The following is a 21,299-nucleotide window of genomic DNA, read 5'->3' on the forward strand; positions in this document are numbered from 1 at the left end:
TTCTAGCACATTTCTTTACCTACTAAAACACAGCTAGCACACATATATCTACCACCCGTCTTTAGCTACTAGAAGAACACAACTAGCACATTTATATATATAGCATCTGTCTTTAGCTAACACAACTAGCGAACATATATCGAACACCTGTCTTACGCTACTAGATGTACATAATTTAATATTCATATACCTACATGTACCCACTATCTGTATTTTCTAGTTGTATACACTTAAAACACATATATCTACCACCTGTCTTTTGCTACTAGATGTTCTTATTTAACACTCACATCTCTACCAACGATCTGAATTTTCTAGTTGAACACAGGTAACACACATATACGTGTACCTACCACTCTTCTTTAGATACAAGAAGAACAAGGCTAGCACACATATATCTACCACTTGTCTTTACTTACTAGAAGAACACAAATACCACACATATATCTACCCCCTGTCTTTTGCTACTAGATGTTCATATTTAACACTCACATCTCTACCAACTATCTGAATTTTCTAGTTGTACACAGGTAACACACATATACGTGTAACTACCACTCTTCTTTAGCTACAAGAAGAACAAGGCTAGCACACATATATCTACCATCTGTCTTTAGCTACTAGAAGAACACAACTAGCACATTTATATATAGCATCTGTCTATAGCTAACACAACTAGCGAACATATATCGAACAGCTGTCTTACGCTACTAGATGCACATAATTTAATATTCATATACCTACATGCACCCACTATCTGTATTTTCTAGTTGTATACAGATAAAACACATATATCTACCACTTGTCTTTAGTTATCTACCACTTGTCTTTAGTTACTAGAAGAACACAAATACCACACATATATCTACCACCTGTCTTTTGCTACTAGATGTTCATAGTTAACACTCATATCTCTACCAACTATCAGAATTTTCTAGTTGTACACAGGTAACACACATATCTACCACCCGTCTTCAGATACAAGAAGTACGCAGCTAACACACATATATCTACCATCAGTCTTTAGCTACTAGAAGAACACAACTAGCACATTTATATATAGCATCTGTCTATAGCTAACACAACTAGCGAACATATATCGAACACAAGGCTAGCACATATACTTACCAGGTGTCTGTATTTACTAAATGTACACGGCTAACACAATACATCTACCACTTTTCTACGACTATCAGATGTACAAAGCAAACACATATATCTGCCAGTACAAAGCTAACCTACCACGTTTCTATAAACACGTGCTGTATATGAACAACTTACTTAATGTACGAGGCTAACACAATACATCTACCACCATTCTTTAGCACCTACAAGTACAGAGCTAACACGATACATCTACCACTATTCTTTAGCACCTACAAGTACAGAGCTAACACGATACATCTACCACTATTCTTTAGCACCTACAAGTACAGAGCTAACACGATACATCTACCACTATTCTTTAGCACCTACAAGTACAGAGCTAACACGATACATCTACCACTATTCTTTAGCACCTACAAGTACAGAGCTAACACGATACATCTACCACTATTCTTTAGCACCTACAAGTACAGAGCTAACACGATACATCTACCACTATTCTTTAGCACCTACAAGTACAGAGCTAACACGATACATCTACCACTATTCTTTAGCACCTACAAGTACAGAGCTAACACACATATCCGACACTGTGGTGTTTATAGACGTATCTGACTGCACAGTCGAAATACACTTTTGTATAATACACCGACATAAATGGTGCACCATCTAAGTTCATGTAGTTATCGATTAAAAATATGTCATCATTGCATATATTAAAAGGTCACAATGGAGCATTGCTTAAAGTATCTTTGAAGCGTTTTACCAACCTTTTAACAAACCATAATAGTCTCCGTTTGAATTTAATATATGTTATTGGCATGCTGGATCAATATAATGCATATCACGGTTTTGTTGAGTCATTCGAATACTGCGAGAAGTCACCTTAGTTCTTCAAATCTTCGATTGCAAAATATCTATGATCTCTACAAAACATAACAACAGCCCTCAGGAAAACCTTGTGAAATCGTAAACATGTACATTGTACTTACAATGTACCTAAATGCACGCAGCCTATATTTTTTAGCCGTCCATTGGTTTATTGTATATCTTCTTTGTGAAAGAGGTGGTCGCCGACTAGGTGTAAATATACCTGAAAAGGTGCACTGTGAAGGTATTTTACAGGACCTACAATGACTACATATCAGCGTGGTATCTTAGTTTACCTGTTTTCTAAATATTCTGTTAACCTGTGAAGTATACACAGGTACAGGTTACCGTCAAGGTACGCTCATGCATGACAAGTAGCACACACATACCCAGATAATCAAATCGTATTGTGTAACTATAAATAGCAAAGCCTTGTAACATCGGTGTATACGTAACGTTATAATGTTTTTTTCCTCTAACTCTTTTATATTGTATTGCAGCAAAACTGACTTCAATATGTTGCGAAAGATAAAAATGTCATACGACGTCATTCGATGTGTCGCTTTTTACAAAAGGAGCCATTATTAAATAATATTGAAGGGAAACAACTCATGATGTCTTGGCACATGCGTTTGATAAAGTTTCTTCCAAATGGAGGTTTTTATGTGATAAACATACTTTTTTTCAGGCATCTTAAAATGTGTCTGTTACCTTTCAGACATCTTGAAATGTGCACGTGTGTGTTCCTTTTCAAACATCATAGAATGTGTCTGTTCCCATCTTGGCATTCACGAATGACTATCATTCCTTTCATATATCTCTGTGTGTATAAAATCAACAGCTTGAGTAATGTCCACATATATATATGTTGTTTCCCATACAGAAACCTTCCGAATAACATTAGGCTGATGTTTTTTCTTTCTTTTTTGACACTTTCGATAGCATACGTGAGAACTATCGAATATATATCCAGAGTATAAAAATCATCGTACGTCATTTCATCTTTTCCACCTTTATTTATAGAACAATTTAAATTGATATCTTTGTGGAAAATAAAAACAAATGTATTCTCACTGATAATGTGATAATGTAGGCGAATTATTTATACTATACTATACAACAAATTTCAGCAAAGTATAAGTAATCAGAGGATGTGTGCGTGTGAGGCATCAAAATATAAGGTAAGACATACGAACCTAGCATATGACCACTATTACATGTCTGGTAAAATACATGCGTACAAAGCATATTGAATAACACTGTAACCGTATTAAATATGTACAGTGTGTTTAGGAAGTTATTAAAACATTACAGTTGGAAATATCCGATCTGACTAGAGTGATATGCTTTCTCGATACAATACTGTATAAATCTAATTGTAAATTGGTTATTATCAACGGAGCGTACGCCCAGCTATTAGAGTCAGGGTTTACTACATAACAATACACTAGGTAATGTTAGCGTCTCGTAACCGTGTGTGCAGTGGTGACCCTTTATAACACGTATGTAATACAATCAGTGTACATATACCAACTTCAAGTCTATATGTTTGTCTCGTATTTATTGTTGGTATACAAGACTGTTCAGCTATGTACAGCTAAGGCTATCTAGAAATGGAGACGAAAAAGCAAACGAAAGATCAGCCAAAGAAGGTAGAAAAGGAGGAAAAGCCAGAAGAAGAGGAACAGAAACCTAATTTAACTAAATCGTTGATAAAGGAAGGCAGTTTGTCGTTAGAACTGTTGACCTTGCGAGAAGATACCACGTTCCATGCTGGGGACTTGGTCAAGTGTTTGATACAACTACAGCTCACTAAACCTCTATCAGTGAAAGGTGAGTGAAAATATAAAAAAAAGTTTACAATTTTCCTTCCATAATACAAATATATAAATGTGTCTTTTCACTACATAGCATGTCAAATGCGTGAATGTAAGTATGTACAATTTTGTTTCCATATTATATAATATGTGTGTACAATCTCATTATTTAGCTTACAACATGTAGCTGGAATTTGATCTCATAGCATTTATAATGCATGTATTGTTTCTATTCAACGACATATTAAATGTGTACACATTTTTTGTTTAATTCCACAATATTGTAAGAATACAATGTATACTGTTTCTTCCATAAGACAAGTTGTTTGTGAATTTTCATTCCATTTTATAAAATACAAATACACGATTTATTCCACTAACATGTAAAACTTATATACAATTTTACTTCCTTAACACATGAGATATATATGGGTTTTTTTCTTTAACAACATGCAAATATAATGTATATCCAGTTTCTCTTCCAGACTCAATTTTACTTGACTGCTATACGAAATGTGAAAACAATTTACCCAATAACATTTCAGTTCTGGTATATACCTTGGTGGCATATAAGCTATTTGTACAATTTAATATCCATCAGATATTATACGTGTGTATGTTATGGAATAGAACAAGAGAAGTGTCGATCAAATCGTAATTAGAACTAAACACGAGACAGATTTATACAGAGACCAATGACAATATACATGGCAAATAAGACCAGGTGTATAATAACGAATGTAATGCACGTTTATTTTAAAAGATGTTTAGTACTCTGCATATCAAAACCATGTTTTCTTACGCTACGTGATATATATTTAAAGTTGTCACTAAACGTACAGTAAAGAATAATAGAGCAAATGGTGTAATACTTGGTCATTAAATATATAATATAATGCATATCTTATATTTGCATAACTATATCCCCTAGATGATGCGATGCCTGAATTGGTCGACTTATTTAATTCGTAGATAGAACTACTACATAAATAAAGGTGATGATGATTTTTAAATGTATATGTACGTTTTTACATTGAAGACTTCAAGATACATCTAAAAGGTTACCTGAAAACCAACTGGACAGATACGGTTGGGCCCAAGAGGAAAAACGAATGTGGAGTTCACAAAGAAGTGGTACATCTAAAGGAAGAAATCAAAACTAGTAAGAACAGTCAGATAGCATAGAAATAAATTACAAAATATTCTGCGTTCGTCTTATGTATTTCATGGTGAAAAATACATTCAATTGTGATAATGTATTCTGTATAATGTGCATTTGGCAGTAATTGTTATAATCAAATTAGCATTTTATGGTCTTTCAATGCATTTCTCGTTATTTTTTATGCATTTCTGATACATGACATACACAATGTAGTCAGATTATTGGAAAGTGGCGTCTAATGATTCAATTGCCGAGTATATACATCATATTGTTATGTCTGTGAAGTAAAATAGGGTCAGAGAAGGTATGAAAGCTGAAGAAAACGGTGCCGGTATAAACCCCATCAGGAAAAAGCAACCCAAGTGTTCTGAAGGGGTAAAAGCATTTCCAACTCAATTGTGGTCTGATATAACAAAAGTCAACTCGATCAAAAAATATAGGTCACTAGTGATCTCAGAATTAATGAGTCTGTTATAATTTCAGACATTTCAGAATTCCCGGTACTACGAACCAGACACTGCGATAATATTCACAAAGATGATATTTTTAACAGTAAAGAACGTAGTTATAGTGGTAAAATGTAATGGAACAAGAAGATGTATAACAATTATTGAGACTTAACACAAGGAGTTGCCGAGTGGTAAACTTCAAATATCTTATCCCAAAATCTCTCGAGATTTCTTTGTCAACATCACACAGGAGAGACTGATTACTTTCCTACTCTATCTTACCATGAACATAGACAAGTTGTAACGGCAAACTGAAATGGCAACAAATTACGCCACCCCCTACGTCAATGTCGAACGTGTCTTAGACTTTTGTCGTCTTGCATATTTTTGCACTGTACCCATAACGTATAAGCACTAAAATTTCTTTAGTTTTTGATTCGTTATAACTTATAAAGTACTAGCTGCTACAGAAATGTTAGTACCTTAGCGACACTGTTATTTCCTATGTATAATAATGCAAATATCAAAGAGGAGGAAAAATGAAATTGTTCGTTTCCAACGTTTCCTAAAACATTTTAAGCGATTACTCAGTAAGTGATTCATAAATGTTTGGTGAGTCTAAACATATTTTAAGCGAATACTCAGTTAGTGTTTAAAATATATCTAGTGAGTCTTTATGCTACGCCAATCCTGTTGTCTTTAAAAATCTATATGAAATAAAACCAAAACTCTTATCTAAAAATAAACTCTGTCTTCGAATAAGGAAACATAAGCGTGTTAACACTTATAAAAATAAGTGCGAGGAATTTGAAGAAATGTAGGTTGTTCTGTTTTTTTTACATCAACTTTACCTTGTAAAGTAAGATTTCGAGGCTATCTTTTTACATTTCAGAAAAGCCTTCTCAAGATGGATCCGTAACCTTTGGGATTGGTTTCTACAGCCTTCCTGTCAAACTTGATCTCCCTGATGATATCGTGTCGTCGTTTGAGAGCAACCGAGGTTTTGTCCGATATTACATATCGATTAGAGGCATTGTGGAGGACAAACCTCTTCTTCTTCACCTACAAAAGATCAAGGTCGTCGTTCCTTACGACCTAAGCAAAGATCCACAGAATATGGTATGTTTGCAGTAATATCAGATTAAGGATCCCTGTCTCCTTGCACTGTAGTTTTTCGTACATACAGCAAATCCTCTAAATTTCGTTAAAACTGATATAACTGTAGCACCGTTTGTCAAGAATATTTCCGTTTCTAATCACGCTGATATTTTTTTCTTCCTATCAGAGCATTATGGTTAATTTCATCTTTATTGGTTTGCAGAAACAGCTTAAGTACAAAACAATCAAATTGGAACTCGGTATGAAGACGATAAAAACAGGATTGGTAGACATTACACATCATAAACATCTTCCTAAAAAACAGATACAAAACCTGATGATCATTAAGTGTATAATGGTAAACAACGATATTAAGTCATCGTGGTAAACTCTGTGGTTGTGGTATGTAAAAAAAGAACAAATATATACCACTTCAACACTAGAAGAACATAACTGAGAAAAAATTAGGAAAGAATAAAAACCTCACCCACTTACCAAATACATGCGGATACAGGTATCCAGTACAAACAATTTTAGATACCAGGATGGGTTAGGGCGGACACACAAGTATCAATGTTGGAGAAAGGGTCATGAGGGCGGCCAGATTGGTTTTTTTCTTCATATGCGGATAAAAGAGAAAGCCATGATACCAGGAAAAGTCTATGATACACCAAATAAACTCTGATATGTAAACTTCTCATTTGGGCGAAGCTGGTATGCGAATGAGTACATCTACAACTAATGAAATCTCCGAAATCGATTAAGAGTATTGCTCGTAGTGAAAATTTAGGTACGTTTTTAGGTCACCTGAGTTTTAGCCTTATTGCTATCCGTTTTCGTCCGTCGTCGTCCGTCGTCCGTTAACATTTTACATTTCAAACTTAAAGTCAAGTTCTGATGGGGCGATTGAACTGAAAGTTGGTAGGAATAATATACTCATTGTCCTAACAAAGTGTTGTTATTTTTCGGGTCGATCAGAAATCCAATATGGCCGCCACGGGCGCCATTTTGAAAAACTATTTCAACCTTAAAGTCAAGTTCTGCTGGGCCGATTGAACTGAAAGTTGGTAGGAATAATATACTCATTGTCCTGACAAAGTGTTGTTATTTTTCGGGTCGTTCAGAAATCAAATATGACCGCCACGGCCGCCATTTTGAAAATACCCATTTCAAACTTAAAGTCAAGTTCTGATGGGGCGATTGAACTGAAAGTTGGTAGGAATGATCGACTCATTGTCCTGACAAAGTGTTGTTATTTTTCAGGTCAATCAGAAATCCAATATGGCCGCCACGGCCGCCATTTTGAAAAACTATTTCAAACTTTAAGTCAAGTTCTGCTAGGCCGATTGAACTGAAAGTTTGTAGGAATGATCGACTCATTGTCCTGACAAAGTGTTGTTATTTTTCGGGTCGATCAGAAATCCAATATGGACGTCACAGCCGCCATTTTTAAAAACTATTTCAAACTTAAAGTAAAGTTCTACTTGGCCGATTGAACTGAAACTTTGTAGGAATTATCAAATCATGGTCCTGACAAAGTGTTGTTATTTTTCGGTTCAATCAGAAATACAATTTGGCTGCCATGGCCGCTATTTTGTAAATACCTATTTCAAACTTTAAAAAAAGTTCTAATAGGTCGATCTCACTGAAAATCGGTCTAGGAATGATCAGCTCATGGTCCTGTCAAAGTTAAGTTAACATTATACTTAACTATTTTTTACTCAAATTGGTACATATTTCAACAACAAAAAATAATACTGTAGGACTCAGGTGACCGTTAAGGCCCATGGGCCTCTTGTTTTTTATTCAAGGTTCCCCTGAAGTTTATTGAACATCAAGATGTGGTTGCGTGTTGTTGCTACCGTGGGAAACTGAAGGGGAGGCTACAAATAGACAGAAGGGCTTACATACCAGGGGAGTGTATTACAGTGACCGGTATGATCACAAACCACACCAAAAAAGACATGAAGTTCACCAAGTGTTCACTGACTCTGGTAAATATCTTAAATTAGTGAATGATATTGTGAATAGCATAGCTTATACAGTTATATACAGAAAAAGGCATCGTTGATAGATGGATGACATAAACGATGAAAACGAAGCAGACACTAAAACAAAAGAAATAGAACCATGAATCCTTGCATTTAAAAATGTACAGAAATAAAAGACTTTCATTACATTATTTTGAAAACATGATTCCATATTCATCAATATATGTATGGATTTGCTAACATTAAAATGACTGACATGAGACCATCATTGAATAAAAGAAAATCAGAAACTGATATATATATATAGCCTTTACCTATGTGATGGATAATATAAAAACCGTTATAAAATATAATACAATTTTCATTCGATCCGTTTTCAGAAAGTGACTTACATAAAAGACAATTGGAATCAGAAATGCAAAAAGACTCTCCTGGCATTCGTTAAGCATGGACGAACGAAAGCTGGTGAGAACGATTATTGGGAGGATGTCGAACTGAAAGTCCCAAGTCATATGCCACCAGTACTTCTCAACTGTAAAAATATACAGATCAAATACTTACTGAAGGTAAGATATAATTTAATTAATTTGTAGAGACACATACACAGTATTAATCCCTTTTATATGATTTGGTGTGGTTTGGTTTTATTCTGTTTAACGTCCTATAAACAGCTAAGGTCATTTAAAGACGGCCTCCCCTGTGTGCAAGATGCATGCGTGTAGTGTATGGGGGGAGGATGCGATATATTCGTGTTTGTCTCCTTGTGATAGCGCGGGACTGATGCCGACTTTATAGTGCCACCTCACTGAAACATACTGCCGGAGACACCCAGCAGGACGCCCCACCCGATCACATTATACTGACAACGGGCGAACCAGTCGTCCCCCTCCTAATTTGCTGAGCGTTAAGCAGGAGTAGAAACTACCATTTTTAAAGACTTTGGTACCTGCTGCCCCAATTGCATGATCGTAAGAGGCGACCAAGTTTGGGACCTTATCTCTTCTCTCCTTTCTACATACCGTTCTCCTTCCTAATGTCTTCCTTGACAATGCCTCACTTTTGGCCATTTGTTGAGCGTTCGCCCCTGTGAGGAAGGCTTTGGGTTCTGTTCCTATCATATGAAGTGCGTGGTACAACATCAATATTGTTATACGTATACATATCATTATATATACTAGTATATATGTATGTATACATATATTACATATTAACATGTATTTCATATATAATTGTATGCTTTGGAATATATATCTTTTCTATAATATACGGCAAGTGCGTGTTAACACAATATAACATGCATACATATAATATAACATAATTTGTTGTTGATATAACTCTTTATTCCTGATTCAGGTTGAAACTGAAATGGCATGGTCATTTCCTTCAAAGCATACCCTGTTCAACGTTGTTTTGCCAGTCGGTCATATCTCTGCTAAACCGCCAGAAGAAGATGAAGAGGAAAATGGACAAAACCAAGACGGGGAGAAGGAGGATGAATTGATTGAACTGGAAGTTTAGTGATTGTATATATTTCTATTGTTTGAACTCATTCATTCTTTGCTGCAATAACTTGGGAAGTATTGACTGCTATGGTGACACCAAAGTGTTGACTCCTCTTATCAAACGGTCTAAAAATTGTAAAATAAAAACTGTCGCCTGTGGTGGACCCTGTACATTTTCGAATGAAAACTTGTCAGCATAGTGTAGAATCCTGAGTCGTCAACCGTATTGTTAAAACTTCTGTTGTCAGCGTAGTGTTGAATCAACATTTTGCAGCAGTGTAAGGAATCTAAGTTGTTAGCACGGTGTTGAATCATGAGTTTTAAAAATAATGCTGAGTTTCGAGTTCTTCAACAATAACAAAATTTTAAAAAGAATACTTTGGAATATGTGTATATGCATTCGTGGAATTGATTTAATTGTGTTCATAATAGTAAAAGCTGTAAATCCTTTGTTGTATTTATATGAATATGTGTCGTAAGTGTTTTATGTCCGTGTAGACTACACTGATTATCATTTAACAAATTGTCATTTTAACGTTGCTTATGTTCATACATTTATCACATATTGTTACCATTTTGATTTTAAATAAAAAAAATGTTGCAATATTTTACATAGTGTCTCTTGTGATTGTGATTATGTTAATGTGATTTAAGATTTCAACGAACCTGTGACTGTAACATTTGTGAGTATTTTGTTCTCTTTTGTTTGTTTGATTTTGTTTAACGTCCTATTAACAGCTAAGGTCATTTAAGGACGGCCTCCCCTGTGTGCAAGATGCATGCGTGTAGTGTATGTGTGTGTATTTTGGGAGGCTGCGATATGTTCGTGTTTGTCTCCTTGTGATAGCGCGGAACTGATGCCGACTTTATAGTGCTACCTCACTGAAACATACTGCCGAAGACACCCAGCAGGACGCCCCACCCGGTCACATTATACTGACAACGGGCGAACCAGTCGTCCCACTCCTAATTTGCTGAGCGTTAAGCAGGAGTAGAAACTACCATTTTTAAAGACTTTGGTATGTCTCGGCCAGGGGACAGAACCCAAAGCCTTCCTCACAGGGGCGAACGCTCAACAAATGGCCAAAAGTGAGGCATTGTCAAGGGAGACATTAGGAAGAAGAAAGTTATTTAGAAAGGAGAGAAGAGATAAGGTCCCAAATTTAGTCGCCTCTTACGATCATGCAATTGGGGGCAGCAGGTACAATTCTTACGCCATTTGTTCTCATCTGAATAATAATTATAAGAGCAAACTCGAATGATTTACAAGCACGTTTAGACTACCTAATATTGTCATACCACAGCGCGGCGTGTTTCCATTTTGCTACTATTAATACACACAGCCAAGGTCAAGGCAGACTTGTTCCGGAAGTGAGGCCCAGTACAGGGTAATCCACCTGGAGGCGTGGCAAAGGGAGTGTATGTATATATGTATGTAAGGATAATTTGTACGGTAATTTTGAAAGTAAGTTTGAATGTAAGTAAAAATGTCAAATAAGACAGTGAAAATAAAGAAATAATAATATAATTACAAGTAAGTATGAAAGAAAGTATGATAGCCCTCTTGTATGAGGACACATGATTGTGAAGATGCTGATCCGGGGACTCCCCAACCTCGGCAGTATCCTAAATATGCTGGGGAGGCAAAATGTTTATAACATATAAAAAAATATATTTTTTTTATAAAAGCTACATATTTTAAATTAAGGTGTTAATTTTGGAAATTCTGTTAATTCTCAGATATATAAAGTTCACAAAGCCTCAAGTCAATGTTCAATACATGACGGATATTTAAGGATATAACTATTTTTAGGTCACCTGAGCTTTAGCTCAAGTGACCAATTGCTATCCGTCTTCATCCGTCGTCGTCCGTCTTGCGTTAACATTTTAAATTTTCAACTTAAGCTGAAATACTGTCAAAGGGATTTCATTGATACTTCATGGGAATGTTACTGACAACTCTCTGACCAAGTGTTGTTATTTTTCGGGTCGATCAAATCTCAAATATGGCCGCCACGGCCGCCATTTTAAAAATCTTTTTCAAATTTAAAGTCAATTTCTACCTGACCGATTTAACTGAAACTTGGTAGGAATGATCGACTTATGGTCATGACAATGTGTTTGTTATTTTTCGGGTCGATCAGAAATCTAATATTCCCGCAAGTGCCGGCCATTTTGAAAAACTATTTTAAACTTAAAGTCAAATTCTACTGGGCCGTTTTAACTGAAACTTGGTAGGAATAATCGACTCATGGTCCTGACAAAGTGTTTTTTTCAGGTCCATCAAAAATCCGATACGACCGCCATGGCTGCCATTTTGGAAAAAAAAAAATCTAAAAATTAAAATCAAATTCTAATAGGCCGAATTAACTGGAACTAGGGCAAGGAATGATCAACTCATTGTCCTGACAAACTTAACTTAAAGTTATATACTTAACTATTTTTTAACTCAAGGTTTGGTAGGGATGATTGACATCATTATATCCACTTCTTATTTCAACAACAAAAATTAATACTGTAGTACTCAGGTGACCGTTAAGACCCATGGACCTTTTGTTTTTATAGCGCACGGTAGCTAATATGCAAAAACAACAACTCTTCGCTGTATATATATAGGGCGGATTGTATCGAACATTTGACAAATTCGTTGACTGCAGCTCTTTATTCGAATCCAGTTCTCATTTTGGAAACAAACAGTCATTTTGACATAAAAAAAATCCTGTGTATGTTCGGAGAAAGAATAGACCTGTCCTCTCCAAGTGCGCGATTGTTTGAGGTGACTAATGTGGGCCCCTGCAGAGTCGTGTTTCTTTCTGTGTGTTCTGCTCCCTATTGCATACATTTTCTCTTTCAGTTCTTCAGTGTGTCTCCCTGAGAACCACTGGTTAACCTGTAGTCAAAATAGCGTGATCGATGGACTGTCATGGATTTGTGCCATGATTATTAAGTTTGCTTGCTAGATGACACTTTAAAGCGGCCCTTTAGTGACCTCAGTACCTTTGTGTTTCCATCTTCATATGACACTAGTTGTTAAAAGTAGTTAATACACAATGCAGAGACAGATTGTATGCATATTCACTTGTTATTCTACGAAATCACTAATGTCCAAGTATTCTGAACCAAATCTGGTTGACTCTATATATTAATTATAATTGTATATTTCCTTGTATCCGAGACTGCTGGTATGAGTTGCGATTCAGAATTTATCATGCAGCTACTGTTTAAAAGACAAGTCTCAAACCATGTTTATATATTAAACATTCCATATCGTTATATCGCTGTATGTATATATTGCTACATGTTGGTCTAAATGAACTGTATTCGTCCAATATTTAGTTGCCCGATTTTGCCGAGGTAAATCTGCGGTCAGTCATTTAACTATTGTCTCTGTGGCTTTTAAATGTGGTTAATGCGATTCATAGGCTAGATAAATATACAATGTAAAGCCGAGCTTTATCCATGTGACTGAACCTTTTGTGACGCTCATGCACGATCAGTCCCGCAATGAGATAGGAAGAATCGTGTCTTAAGTATCTTGAAATCTGATCTTTATAACGTGGTTCACAGTATATGTTTAAAATACTAATTTAGACCCATTGGTATACCTGTTTGACGTCAATATCATAACAATATTAGATTGGGCGGCCAAGAAATAAGACACATTGAAGAAAATGGCGAGTTATTCCCCAGGCTGAATTTGGAATGCATTTCCTAAAACATATTCACAATGAAAAAAGCTGAAACCGTTCAGTCCGTTCTGAGAAATGGAGAATGTAAGATTCAACTTTTAAGTAAAAGGGAGGATGGATCTTTTAACGCTGGAGGAAAAGTGGAAGCAATCGTTCGATTACAACTTACGGAAGCACTGGAAGTGAGAGGTAAGCTGTAATGGGAGATATATGTAGGATGTGAGAAACACTGGGAGGTACTGCTGATTGAAGGAGATTAGCTATCATAGTAATTAAGTAATTAGAGATTGAAACTTGCAGTGTTCCTAGAACAAATAGGTGACCTTTTATAATAAACAAATCTCAAAATTATAGTGTGAGAAACCACTAGAGGTAGGTTAGCGATGGTAGCATTTTCCGATGTTTGACTTTAGGGTAACGTTTCATCAGAAACGTTAATGAAAGTGAATATAATAACATAAGCATGGTTCGAGGAAAACATGAGAATAACAAAATGCAAACTTAACCAGAATTTTATATAACAGAAACAAACACACGGTTAAATCTATAGAGAACGTACAATGATAATGAGACGATATGTTCTGCTTCATTAACGACACTTTCAATGTAAATACAGGAGAAGTGAGAACCGAAGTAATAAACGAAACCAGAAAGCACACTTCTGGTCATATTATAAACACTACCTTCATATTGCACAGGAGAGTCGAACAGTTAATCATCAGATCGTGATATTTGCAAAGATCATAATTACTTTCTTCGTTAACCTTGCAGATAGAAAGAGCAAACAAATATTCGTTCAATTGCTATAAACTACATGTTATCTGTCCGAAATAGCACTTTATGAGTGAACTGACACATTCCTAGATATGCTTTACAAACATATTATAATCGTTTTATGTTTCTATCCCGTAACTGTTATAAGCATCATCACCCTTATTTTTACGGAAGTTTTACAATATGAAAAGAGACTACATCGTCCTTATTTCTGTATTATATGAGAAATTAACTACATTACTCGCGTTTGATAGATAAATATTATATTTATATGTTATACACGACAACTAACTTACTGGTGTGAATTTAATTGAAATCTTGCATTACTACATCATATATTAAAAGTATTTTAGTGATATTATCCCGTGATTATCTCATATTCATTTTCACAACATCTTTATCAGAATGTACATCAAGGACCAAACAGAACATCTGTTTTCTATTTATATATTTGAAAAATACTACCAAATATTGAAGTTATTTGAATCTTTGTAATTTATATAACTAATCATTGCATTAAAAGATACAAGCAAAAATAAACAGAAATGAACAGATTGTCTGCAACTCTAGAGTATCTTGATCCTGGTCCAGGATTATATATGAGGCAAACGAGTTCAGGGGCATGCTCGTGTACTAAGCATGTTATTTATTATGAAAATGTAAAAGAAAAAACGTTTTGAATATGCCATTTTATTTTTATTTTATCAGGATTAGTGGCCAAACTTCACGGTTACGCTAAAACGGAATGGAATGACTCGGTGGGTCCCAATAGTTTTAGACGAGGAGGAAGACAGGAAATTATCAACTTAGAAAGTAAAATATTCAGAGGTAAATTAAACACTGTATTAAATAAAGGGTACGTACTTGGTACATTATAAAGTAAACGTTTCGAGCAGTTTACAAATAACTTATATACTTATTGTTATTGGGAATATTGAATGTATAGTATCCTTCTTTGAAGGAATGCAATCATTCTACCTATATCAAAATGTTGAAGCTTTCAAGACATAACGAATATAACCTTGGATTTGTTACAATTTATGTCTGCATTATGCATTTAAAAACTGAAGAATCAACTTAGACGTGAACATTTTCTACGATTCTGATTTGAAAATGTTGAGCATATAAACGTTATTTTCATTGATGTTCCATAACAATGCAATATTTCCAACTTAAGGAACCTGATCAATACAAGAATTCATATATGTTATGATATCATAGGTACAATAAATCGATACTGTTTTTAATTTATTTACCTTAATTTAAAAATTCGTTTCACCAATTCAAAACATCACTCGCATAACGTCTACTACTCGTATGTGCTAAAACTGAAATTATTCATTAGTAAATTTGAATTAATATTTAATTAAAATTAAATGAATTTCATGCAGTTGCAAAACAATAATCGAAACATTACAATTTTCCTCCAAATTATGCAAAGAAATCAATTTATCAAAGGTAGACTAATTATTTGCAGTTTCCTATGACTGTCTGGTCTAGGTAAAGGGAAATAACCGCTATTGACTGTTCCGTAGTATACAGTCACTTATGTTAACTGATTTTTGTAACATTAATAATAAAACAACCACCCAACCCCATTTAAGACATGTAAATATTTAACTGTTAGCCTTTGATAACCCTTTTTTAAAACCGCTTTTAATCTTGAAACTACCAACAGAGCCTCCGATGTTTCACTCTTCACTGTTAAATAAATGTTTCTGTCGTCTTCACGAATGTTATTTCTGATTTGATTTATGTAATGCCCGTTTTTTAATTAGTTTTTTTCTTACAAATTGATAAGGAGTTACATTTTTGTATATTATTCGTTATTATTACCCCGAAAATAACGTTTTAAGATCATGAATAATCTCAATGAAATACAAGCAAAATTGTTAATTTTATTGCCGAGTTGTGCTTATCTTGTGTATCATTTTATTCATGAACGAGTAAAACATTTGTATATTTATTGCAAACACGCGCACTAATTTTCGCATATGATTATAATCGTTATGTGTGTTTGCACGGAAATCTGACGTGAAATCATCAACGAAACTGTAAAGAATGTCGAGATGTATTTACACTTTCGATTAATACCGTGACTCGTATCTGAAAGTATATAAAAGTCCATATACTGGCCCTAACGTTGGTCATATCAAGGAAATGTCATGGTAATACACTCGAAAAAACACAGATTTACTGAACTTTGAAATCAATTTTGCATTGGAGCATAAGAAATCGTCAATGTCGTTACCTCTAATGGCTTTAAGGATACATCCGATAAAAGTTCTGATACTCTTTTTTTTTTGTTCACAGCGATGTCTTCAGGCGTTAAGACATACAATGCTGGTCCCCACGAGTTTCGTGTGAAATTCGACCTTCCAAAAGCGGTCCCCTCGTCCTTTGAAGGATCCAATGGGTTTATCAGGTACATATTGTACGTCCTAGCTCAGACAAACGCAAAGACAGAAATGCTGGATCCAAAGAACGTCCATGTCATCTGTCCGTTGGATCTCAATATGGATCCTATTAACGGGGTAGATGTACCAAATAGATAGTTAAGTTAACCTTGATATTATTTTTAATATTTTAAGTTTCCTTTATACATCTTTTTAAGGTGAACAAACATAGATTTGACTAGTCCAGGAGCCATAGTTAATGTGATAAAACTATTGGAGTTATGAGGCTGCCTCCTCTTTTCAATGTCAACTGTTTACATTGAAAACACAGTTTCATTGTTTCCATCTCCTCGGAAAGATACCATTTGACAAAAATAATATTATATAAATTTCTAATTCATATCACATGTGATAAAATAACATTTTAGGGTTTGACAATAACGAGTAATTTATAAAAACATAATGATACACACAGCGTAAAAATATGAAAATGGAATCATCCGACCAAGATTCTCGATTCGCTAAAATATATTACATCTGGTTTCTAGCGAATTAAGGACAATGAAATTACATCGAGGCAGGACATTATTCATATTAATAAATGTATTAACAGGTCCCTTGGCACCGATCAGAGAATAAAGATGTTGGATTGTTCCCGTGTATAGCGGGAAAAGTCAGCATGACTTTACAGGTAGATAAGAGGGGATATTGTCCAGGGGAGACAATTGCGTTGTTTGGACAAATTCACAATAATTCAAGGATGGTCATCGCCTTCAGCAGGTGTTCGTTAATACAGGTGAGTTATTCTAATACTTTAGGTGATAGTTTCCGCTTGTGTTAATCAATGTGTCGGTGTATGTATTGACAAACATGAATACAGAGGAGTGATCGTAAAACACAATAGTTATTTTGTGGACACATGATTTGATTTGTAAGCAGAATACACTAGTTTAACTTTAAAAGAAGTTGCGCCGAACATCTTCATTGAAAATATAAGTTATAAAATAAATTTCTTTCTAACGATTTAAATAACATTAATATATTTGAGATTTTTTGTGTTCGATGGAGACCATAACTGTATGCCTAGAGTAACATTTAATTCCTTCAACATTATATGATATTAGAATATGGGAAAAAATATTAAGCTTTTAGAAAGGGGCCGTGGTGGGCAAGTGGTTAAGGTTTCTAACATTCTGCTGCCGCTAGCCTTCCATCACTGGGTCGCGGGTTCGAGGCCTACGTGGGGCAGTCGCAAGGTACTGGCCGTAGGTCGGTGGTTTTCTCCGGACTTTCCTCCACCAGCACGGTTTCAGTAATAGGACGTAAAACACAAACAAAATCAGCTATAAGATGGTCATATTATGTTAATGGTGTTCTCTAAGCCTCCAAAATAAATGATTAAACAATCATGGTTTATAAATATTACAGACGTGTGCAAAAAAATCGTTTACAGAGAGTCAGATATTTACAAGACAAGTGGCACGACTTTGTTGAGAAGAAGAGTGTAGTCAGTATTAAGCACGACTCTACGGATCCTGGCTGTACTGATTCCTGGAACGGAGACGAACTAAAGATTCCTGATGACGTCACCACCAATCTCGATCACTGCAGGCTTATACAAGTCAAATATACTCTAAAGGTACATTGTAATGGACTAATTATTGATCAGAAATTGTATTAGAAATTTAGCAATAGATTGTTATTATCTTGACCCAACGCAGTGTATGCAAGGGAGTTAAAGCCGGTACACGGTTGGTATCGTATAAGACTCAATTACATAAAACTATGTAGAAGAAAAAGACATATACTTCCTAATATGTCAAGGCTGTATCTAAACAAAAGGTTAAGAAAAATCAACATACAATTATTTTAGCAGATTTTGATGTATTTTTTATTAGCCATTTGACTGTGTTGTTGAACAGTATATTGTTTTAGGATAATTTATCAGATATGTTTTCTGGTGGGTTTTTTTTCAGGTTGAGGTGAAAGTAAGGTTTGCAAAAACCTATGAACTATTAAGTATTGTATTGCGGATGGGCAATATTCCATCTACCAAGGCGACAAGATGTAAGTATAGATCATCACTTCTGGATTCATTTGAGATATATGCTCTCGTGAAAAACGGTGAATCCCGATTATCATTTTATCGGGTTGTTAGAAGTCATCCACACACGCTTAAACCCCTGACATACAAGTGGTATCATAGCATCAACGGATGTGAATGTTTAGATTAAGGATGGATGGTGAAATTCAGTAATCGTGAAAATAAAGGGTTTATCGGTAAATCTTTTACTTTACTTCATACCATGAATATGTACACTGTTATATAGATGATGTGACATCTGCGAAACGGTGTCCGTTCCATACCAACACTATGACTACACATTTAATGTTCAAAGAGTTCTTGTAAAATTGTCATTTGATTGATTTTAATATAATTTGGTACTCACATTTTCATAAATAAGGAAAGGTTTTCATATACAGCGGAGGATTTGCCCCGGAAAATATATTCACCCTGCTAATTAAACTTAAATCGGTTCTATCTTTGTTTTAGCATTGCTATGTACATACTTATTTTCTACCTTTCCGTTACTGCAAGCTATATGTATGCACGGCATTGTCTGTGATACCTTTATTTACATTTTGTAGTAAGATTAGTTTTTTCTATTTCCAGCACCGTTCCCGTTCCAGTGAATGTCATGGGTGTGCTCGTAACCTGTACAGGCTGCTTGTGGAATCACGCTATACTCAGGATCGGGTTTTCGATTAGACATTCACTTTATTAAGAATCGTTAAGAGTATTTCAGTGGACACGGAGAGAGGATATTGATTCAGCACCATATAAACTGACAGAGCTCATAGGGGAATATTCCTTAATCAGAATGAGTGTAAAACGTGCAATTTAAGTGTAGTATTATTTCATTTATACACGTGTATATCATATTGCGATGAAAAACACAGTATAGTTTGATGCAAAGTATACATATGTTTACTCAAAGGTTGTTTCAGAAACGTTAATGAATGGTCTGGGATTGCTTTGAATTGTTAAAGTGATTTTGTTTAGCTTGATAAAGATATTTTTATACTTGGTATCTCCGCTGTATACATTAAAATAGTTAGACAGTATATCACCAAAACAAATACGCATAAAATATGGACTTTTATCTTTCACTTTTGAATGTACGTGAATGACATTGTTTTAATTTTTATTTGTCACGGATAAATCTGTAACAACTTCAAAAGTGAATGATAATACTATCATGTTTCCCGTGGTACTTAATGTATATCTTGAACAATATGTAGATTGAAATTATCTTTTAAGAAATTGATTAATTATGATTATGACGAAAAGTCAATAAGCTTGGCTAGATTAACTTACTTAGGACTTCGTTTAGAAGTTATGATAGCTACTTGCTATATAGTAAGTGAAACATGTTTTCGTTACCAAGGAACATCAAACATGTTTATAATTCAGAGTTCCTAAACAACTTCCTTGGTCAGTCAGTATAGTATATGCTGTACATTTACCAACTTGAATAGAATTCAGTGGCGTTAGAGTTGTTCATCTTGAATAATGTTGAATTTAAAACGCTAGGGAAAAGGCGATTTTTACCTCAGTAGTATATCCATTTATCTATTTTATTTTTGTTCTTGTTTATTTCATTGTGTGATATGAATGATGATTTGTTATGCAAATTGTTCTACAGTGCTAAGAAACGAAATCCAAGAGATTATGGAGTATGTCTCATATCGCCATTAGTCGGCGGTGTAGACATTTCTCACTTTTGATTGGTGCTGAGTTTCAAGGAATCTCTTGCTTGTTATAGTGTCTAATCACTTGTGCGTTATAGTGTCTTGACACATATCCACAATATATAACAAGAAGTACAATGTAGGTGGTCCAGATAATCCCGATTTAGCGAGACCTCGAGGACCCAATATATAAACCAAAAAGAACATTCTACCGTTCATTGTAAATAACATTAACAATCGAATCTGATGTTATGTTTGAGGATTATTAATTACAAATAAAACAATAAAACGTCGTTTGTTTTTCATTTGTTTGAAAATGATTGTGATGTGAAATAAACAAAAGTACAATAGTGTCAACACACAAAGACAATATTGTAAGATCAATGTCAACATATTTCCGTCTTTGCGTATTGCAGAGTTATCTGCTCTTGTGAGCAGGTATTGATTGTTACGTCATTTGTTTGTGAGAGTAACGTCATAAATTTTTGAGAAAACGACGTAACTTTCTCACACAAACCAATGATGTAACGATCAATACCTGCTCACAAGAGAAGATAACTTTGCAATACGAAAAGACAGAAAAAGAGATACTAAAAGAGTCGCAGGAATATCATTACCTTCACAAATGCCGACGATGGTTCCTGTCGTCATTATGTATCCCCTAGACAAAATCTCCATTCGTCTTGATGCA

General features: G+C 34.8%; 2 protein-coding genes across 2 annotated transcripts; both read left to right on the plus strand.

Moving 5' to 3' along the window:
* Positions 1 to 3,410: 3,410 nt before the first annotated feature.
* Positions 3,411 to 10,518, plus strand: LOC110455052. The gene is made up of 6 exons (XM_021504970.1): positions 3,411 to 3,810; positions 4,834 to 4,956; positions 6,298 to 6,524; positions 8,315 to 8,497; positions 8,875 to 9,060; positions 9,848 to 10,518. Exons 1-6 carry the CDS (start codon positions 3,591 to 3,593, stop codon positions 10,010 to 10,012), a joined length of 1,104 nt encoding a protein of 367 aa, XP_021360645.1. The 5' UTR covers positions 3,411 to 3,590; the 3' UTR covers positions 10,013 to 10,518.
* A 2,986-nt stretch (positions 10,519 to 13,504) lies between these two features.
* LOC110455035 (arrestin domain-containing protein 4-like) lies at positions 13,505 to 20,895 on the plus strand. The gene is made up of 7 exons (XM_021504925.1): positions 13,505 to 13,874; positions 15,168 to 15,287; positions 16,773 to 16,993; positions 17,469 to 17,651; positions 18,309 to 18,494; positions 18,832 to 18,922; positions 19,530 to 20,895. Exons 1-7 carry the CDS (start codon positions 13,724 to 13,726, stop codon positions 19,547 to 19,549), a joined length of 972 nt encoding a protein of 323 aa, XP_021360600.1. The 5' UTR covers positions 13,505 to 13,723; the 3' UTR covers positions 19,550 to 20,895.
* Positions 20,896 to 21,299: the final 404 nt, after the last annotated feature.

Source organism: Mizuhopecten yessoensis, unplaced genomic scaffold (genome assembly GCF_002113885.1).
Source record: "Mizuhopecten yessoensis strain PY_sf001 unplaced genomic scaffold, ASM211388v2 scaffold8123, whole genome shotgun sequence".
Lineage (NCBI taxonomy): Eukaryota > Metazoa > Mollusca > Bivalvia > Pectinida > Pectinidae > Mizuhopecten > Mizuhopecten yessoensis.